The sequence below is a fragment of the Geotrypetes seraphini genome, chromosome 16, assembly GCF_902459505.1.
Source record: "Geotrypetes seraphini chromosome 16, aGeoSer1.1, whole genome shotgun sequence".
Taxonomy (NCBI): Eukaryota; Metazoa; Chordata; class Amphibia; order Gymnophiona; family Dermophiidae; genus Geotrypetes; species Geotrypetes seraphini.
Genome location: NC_047099.1, coordinates 8,141,766 through 8,148,632, shown reverse-complemented (window position 1 = coordinate 8,148,632; position 6,867 = coordinate 8,141,766). Strand labels below are relative to the sequence as shown.

Genomic DNA, 6,867 nt, shown 5'->3' with positions numbered 1-6,867 from the left:
CATCACACAGTGAGAGTATCCCGATAGCAAAAGTTTATTTAATTAATAGATCTACAAAGTATCTTAGAACAAAACTGCTACTATATCTTTTAAAAAAAACTAATAATAAAAACAAATTAATACAAGTTTACCCCCCATTTTGCTAAACCGTAGCACGGTTTTTAGCGTCGGCCGTGGTGCTAATAGCCCTGATGCTCAAAGGAATTCTATGCATAATTTAATCAGCTTTGCTATGGCCCTCTTTTATTAAGATGTGCTAACTGATTGGCGCACACTAATCGAATTAGCACGCACTAAACGCTAACGCGTCCATTGACTAATTCGATTAGCGCATGGTCTATGGAAATACCATGTAAAAAAATTAAAGAAGGGAAAATTTTCCAAACTTGCACATAGTAGATTAAACAGCACACATCATTCAGTGAGAGCCGATGGTTTCCAAAATGGTGCTTCTTTGAACAGACAGGAAATCAGTTTTTCTGCATCTCCAGTAAAGATACTTTCCTACCTCCTAGCCTTTTCATCGCACTCTTCACCTTCTTATTTCTGAGAGTATAAATACAGGGGTTTAGCACAGGGGTCACAATAGCATAGAAAACGGAGACCATTTTGTCACCTGCAAATTTCACCGAAGGTCTCATGTAGATGAAGACAGAGGGGCCAAAAAACAAGGTGACCACCAGGAGGTGGGAGGCACAGGTAGAGAAGGTTTTCCTCCTTCCCTCAGACGAACGGATTTTTAAGACAGTGGAGAGGATGTATGCGTACGAGATAGACACCACCAAGAAACAAATGAGGGTAATGAGTCCACTGTTGATTATAGCTGTAGTTTCACTGATGAAGGTACTAGAGCAAGCCAACAAAGACAACGGCAGAGCATCGCAAAAGAAATGGTCTATCTCGTTAGGACCACAGAAGGGGAGCTGAGATGATGGAAGTGCCTGTGCAGACGCATGAAAGAGACCTGCTGCCCATGTAGAAACCACCAGCAGGAGGCAGGCTTGTCTGTTCATTATTGTGGTATAGCGCAATGGATTACAGATGGCAACATAGCGGTCATAAGCCATCAGGCTAAGGTGAAAACATTCTGCACCCCCAAATAAATGCAAGAAAAACACTTGGGCAATGCAGTCCCTGAAAGAGATGGTTGAGCTTTGCTTGAGAACGTTAGCAAGGAAATTGGGGATCGTGACTGTGGCAAAGGATAAATCTATGAAAGAGAGATTGCTAAGGAAGAAATACATGGGAGTGTGCAGCTGAGAGTCCACATAGATGGTTATCATAATGAGAAGATTCCCAGCTATGGCCAGCGAGTACATCGCTAGGAACATCACAAAGATTATTATCTGTACGTCTGGATTGCTAGAAATTCCGAGGAGGAGGAATTCTGTGACTCTGGTTTCATTCCTGACTGCCATTCCTTCCACTTCATCAACTGCAGGGAAACAGAAACACAAGAGACAAAAGAAAGAATGCATAAAACCAGAGAGATGCTCAGAGAACATTAATATTCTTTAGAAGGACTTCCTGAGTTGTTATGTCTTGATCTGCCAAAAGTCCTTTTCAACTCCTGACTAAAATCTCAATGTTCTGAAGTTCCTTTTGTATCTTGACTACGTCTCTATAATACGTTTTCCTAGAACCTCTTGTTTGTCTTATGCTTCTGTTGACTAGATTGTAAGCTCTGTGGAGCAGGGACTGTCTCTCTTATTTATGCTTGCACAGTGATGCATAAACCTGGTAGTATTTAAAAAACCCAGAACTAGTAGTAATGACTTCAGATGCCAGACACACTCATTAGCCCCCTCCCCCCCCAACACAAACCTGCCCTTGATTTTTACAGATATCCGAGAGCAACTCCTCAGAAAGCAACATTCAAGTGTCGGATTCTGTTTTCTTCAATTTTTAAATATCCCATGAAAACATAGGCCCTCTTTTACAAAGGTGCGCTAAGTTAAATCAACGTATGCACTAACCGGTAACGTGTCCATAGGATAACATGCATGCGTTAGTGTTTAGTGCGTGATTAGCACGCGCTATTTACCGCGTGCTAAAAAGCATAGCGCACCTTAGAAAAAGAGGGGGATAGTTTCATAGTCAGTGTAATCCATAACATGGCTCTTTGTCTCCTAACAAGTTCTACCTGGTGATCCTGAAGACCGTGAATAAAAGCCTGCCCACACTTCAACAAATTAAGAGCTTGTTTTTAAGAAGCCATCTGAAAATCGGGCCAGTTCATCGGTTCTCTCAGTATTCCATCAGCGACAGCACCGGCAATGCAATTCCAGTCTGAAAACTGCCTTCTCGCTGTTCCTATTTCAACGTGATGATTTCTTCAAGCCTTGTTTTGCAATGGTGGTAAAAGAGACCTTGAGAAACAGCAAGTGAGGTGTGCCAAGGAGAAACAAGGTGAGCAAGACAGGAAATGGGTGTACGCCGAAACTTGAAGTGATGCCTTCTGCTAGTTAGGGATCATGCCAACACCTTTTGTTGATTCTCTGCTTAACCCTATACGTAAGTATTTTTACAAAATGACATTTAACACTTATATTGAAAGACTTTAAATTGCAAGGTGGGTAAACAATAAAGGTAATTAGAAATAATTACTTACAACACATTAGGTAAAGAGATTATCATTTGAATGGATGAGTTTTGCTTCCCTCATTTCTATATACCAAACATATTACCGTGAATTACCACAGATTATACATTTTAGATGTATCAAATTCGGAAATCCTGGAATTCTGTCTCTGCCTCACTAGCTTTGCCAACATCTCCAGGCTAGAGGTTTTCTTAAATAGGCAGAAAAGTGATAAACTTAAATTGCATTTGGGGCTCTTGAGATTATAATCTTTGGAGGATATGAAGAGAAAAACAAGGGCATAATCAACTTTGTCGTTTCCATATTTACCACTAGATCTGACAATAACACGAATTTGGAACACATCTTAAATGGATACAAGTGATATTCTGATTGATTTTATTTTTGTCAAAATTCAAAACATATGTATTATTTTTCAAGAGAAAGAAATGTAGTCATATGAAGAAAAGAGATGTGTATTCCCTCAAGAGCACACCGGAACGCCTGTGTTTCTATGACTGAAGCTGGGGCAGCAATGTCATGATTTCAATCACAAGGGGTAGGCAAGACCCCTGGACATCCCATGGAACGTACTTGCCCATTGCAATCAGAATTACCCTATTGATGCACCAGCCTCCTTGGTAGGAACCTTAGCTGAGGTCTCCCACACATTTAAAAAAAAAAAAATTCTTTATTTATATTTTAAATTTTTGACATACTTATCAGTCCAGTAAAGAAAAAATACAATATGAACAAAAATACTTCAAGCAAGCATTATCTTCTTGCACAAAGATTAAACAATAAGATAACAGTCACAAAATATAGTCAGTCTTCAATAACTGGAGAAGGAGCTGCAATTGAGCTGAAGAATTAACAGGAAACTCTTAATAAAGAAAAATCAGATGGAGCTAACAGGTGTCCGAATTTATCCTCACTGAGCTATATACATGAATGTAGCAGGTTCACGCCGTAGTTATAGACTGCCCATGGGCGGAAATAAAATATTCTTATACTATTTGACATAATTGGAACATCTTTATATTTGAAAAAGAGTTTTAACATCCATTCCCTGTCTGAATCTATAACGAACTGTACCAGCAACGTAGCTGTGACCTGTACTTCAGTTTCCGACCTCTCTATGAAATTCATTAAATCCAAACTATCAGCAGACAAATTCTGCTGGTTAGGATTTTGGGATTTAACTCTCCAGGGAAGGTAATAAATTTTTGAGAGAGGTGGATATGAAATATTTTTTAAACATATCTTGTGCTGATACAGGAAAAACGTTTGGGAAATGTATATTTCGTTGTGGCATTCTCCAACATTTCTATCTTAAAGTGGAGAGTCCCACCATCCTGAACCCAAGTTAAGGCTTGAGTTTCAACAACTTTCAATCTAAAGTCATGTTCTTCTACCTTAGTTTCAAGAGATGATACTTTATTCTTTATGTCCAAGTTTTCTGACAATACTGTCGTATAACGCGATGAAAGTTGTTGAATTTGAGATCCCAAAGAGAGTTGCAAACTCGATACTTCTTCCCATAAAGTCTCCATGTTGAATACCTTTGGCCTTTGCATAGGTGAAACTACATTTCCCAAGCCCTCTGTCTAAAATAAAGTACCTGTGGACTCAGGAAACTGCAGTAGCTTGTTGCATTCTACTCTCTGATTGCAGTGATGTTCAAGTTTATTTAAAATTTTTTATACCGCTCAATCAACCTTCTTTCCGCTCTCTGCTGGGTCGGCAGTGGATCATCCCGGGCTGGTTCCACCTTCCTCTGCTCTGCCCTTGCCTCGAGGCGAATCAGAGGACTATGCTCCTCCGGAGATAAGGTGGTGCCCTCGAGGGAGAGACCAGACGCCTCGGCCTGTGTGTCTCTCCAAGCCGAGGATCCCTTCGGTTGCAGCTTTCGGGCTCCTCACTCCACATAGGCATCCATTGACTCAGTCACGGCAGCAGATTCCTCCAGGAACACCCGGGTTTTAGAGTCAAGCAAATAGTTTTCCGACTGGAACTCCAGCGGTGTCTCCGTGGCAGCGTTCAAGCCACCATCTTTGGTAAGCTCCTCCTCCCCTCCCACACATTTTTAAGACACAAACTAAAATTTATTCTTTATCATTATCATTAACAGGTCATAGTAATTTATTTTTATACTACCAGAGGCCGCTGAAACGTTCTCAGCCCAACCACCAAAGTTGGGGTAGTCTCCATCGAGGTCTATACAAATAGTCCAGCGATTTTCCAGGTTTTTTCTAATAATAGCTCATCCCTCTGTTTCGGCATCAAAAACCTTGTAAATTTCATCTTAAAAGCCAAATTTAGATTCCTCTAATAGTAGACCACTCCCCAGAATTTGCAGTAACTGCAATTGCTCTCCTCTACCCTCCAATCCCCCTTCCCGTCGATGACTGGATACCTCTTCTTATGGTTCTGAGTCAGTGCAGGGCCTTGAGCATGCACAAGAGCTCAAGGCCCTGCAGCAGCCAAACGCCATAACCACGAGGAGAGATAAGAAGAGAGATTCAGTGATTTGGGGGGCCGTGAAGAATAATAATACTGCTTCCCATGGAGGAGCAGAGTGAAGGAGCAAAATTTTGCCTCCATTAATAGCCCGCCCTAGATTTCAGAAAAAAACATTGATTCTAATAATAGCCCAGGCAATTATTAGAGAGAATATGGTACATTAAATTTTGTTAGCAGGAGCATTCTCGCTATGCAATACTTTACAGTAGGGTAATTCCATGTCAACTGGTCCAATTTCAAAGAGGGTCTCCACGGATACAAAAATGTGGCCCAAATAAAGGGGTCCCTAACTGTGGACCGAGTTGAGACCATGTCCCAAAACTTTGGATAGCTTCATTAGAGGTCTCAATTAATTTCTGAGATGTCAAGTGGGGAGCTCTGGACCACTTGACATAGGTTGACCCAGTAAAAATATTGAATGATAGTTTATTATATTTGACAAAACGCTTTACATTACATTTCAAAGCATTGTACAATTAAAATCAAAAATAAATAATGAACAAAAACAATACAGCAACAGACATACTAAGGGGGGGGGAGGAATAGAACAAAAAGGGAAGAGTGGGAAAAATTACAATTCTTAAAAAAAATTTAAAAAACAGAGGAAAGAAACGAAGGGAAAAGGATTGGGAAGAGTTTTAAAATTGATAAAAAAAATAAGAATGTATGATCCTGTTCTAATAAATAATAACCAGATCAGTCCTCAGTTGCGTAGTAAGGGGGGGTGTCTGCCCTGGGCGCCGTCTTGCAAGGGCGCAGCATCCCTCCCCCCCCCACCCCCCTGCTCTTCTCCTTGCCATGCACATGCTTCCCTTGCCTCCCCTGTACCTTTTTTTACTTCCTTGGTATGAGGTTGCTGCTCATGTTGGCATCCGCGCACTCTCTGACATCGCCTAGGAAGTGATGGTTTTGTCGTTTTATCAAAATATGTGTCATATGAGAAGGGTGGAATTGTTATTTTTTTATTTGGGTGTTTTACTGTACTCCGCATAGAATTGCAGGATATGTGGAATATAAATGTTTATGTCTCTCTCGAACAGAGGAGATTGAGAGGGGACATGATCGAAACATTCAAGGTACTGAAGGGAATAGACTTAGTAGATAAAGACAGGTTGTTCACCCTCTCCAAGCTAGAAAGAACAAGAGGGCACTCTCTAAAGTTAAAAGGGGACAGATTCCGTACAAACGTAAGGAAGTTCTTCTTCACCCAGAGAGTGATAGAAAGCTGGAACGCCCTTCTGGAGGCTGTTATAGGGGAAAACACCTTCCAAGGATTCAAGACAAAGTTAGACGAGTTTCTGTTGAACAAGAACGTGCGCTGGTAGGGCTAGTCTCAGTTAGGGTGCTGGTCTTAGACCAGAGGGCCGCCGCGTGAGCGGACTGCTGGGTATGATGGACCACTGGTCTGACTCAGGAGTGGTAATTCTTATGTTCTTATGCTCTAAAATAAATAAATAAATTAGATTAGAGCTTCAGTAATGATGTTGCTATACCTGAGCTATAATTTATGAGCTAGCCCTTGATGGAGACGACCTCATCTTTGTTGGTTGGGTTGAGAACTTTTCAACCGCCCCTTGCAAACAATAGACAATAGGTTTCTAATGTTCGTGTGCTATTAAAATAATCTAACATGAGAGGGGGATTCAGCTAATAGTCCTGCTAAAAAAGCTGGTGCCTCAATATGCCAGTTTCAATTGCAAAGGGGCAAGCAGGTTGTGTTGGATTTTATCGGGCTTGCCGGGCCCTAATAATTTAAACTATGA

The 6,867-nt window shown here is 41.0% G+C and overlaps 1 protein-coding gene across 1 annotated transcript; it reads right to left on the bottom strand.

Annotated features, from left to right (window-relative positions):
• Nucleotides 1–470: 470 nt before the first annotated feature.
• LOC117350443 (olfactory receptor 1509-like) lies at nucleotides 471–1,418 on the bottom strand. The gene has a single exon (XM_033924732.1). The coding sequence runs from the start codon at nucleotides 1,416–1,418 to the stop codon at nucleotides 471–473; it is 948 nt and encodes a 315-aa protein (XP_033780623.1).
• Nucleotides 1,419–6,867: the final 5,449 nt, after the last annotated feature.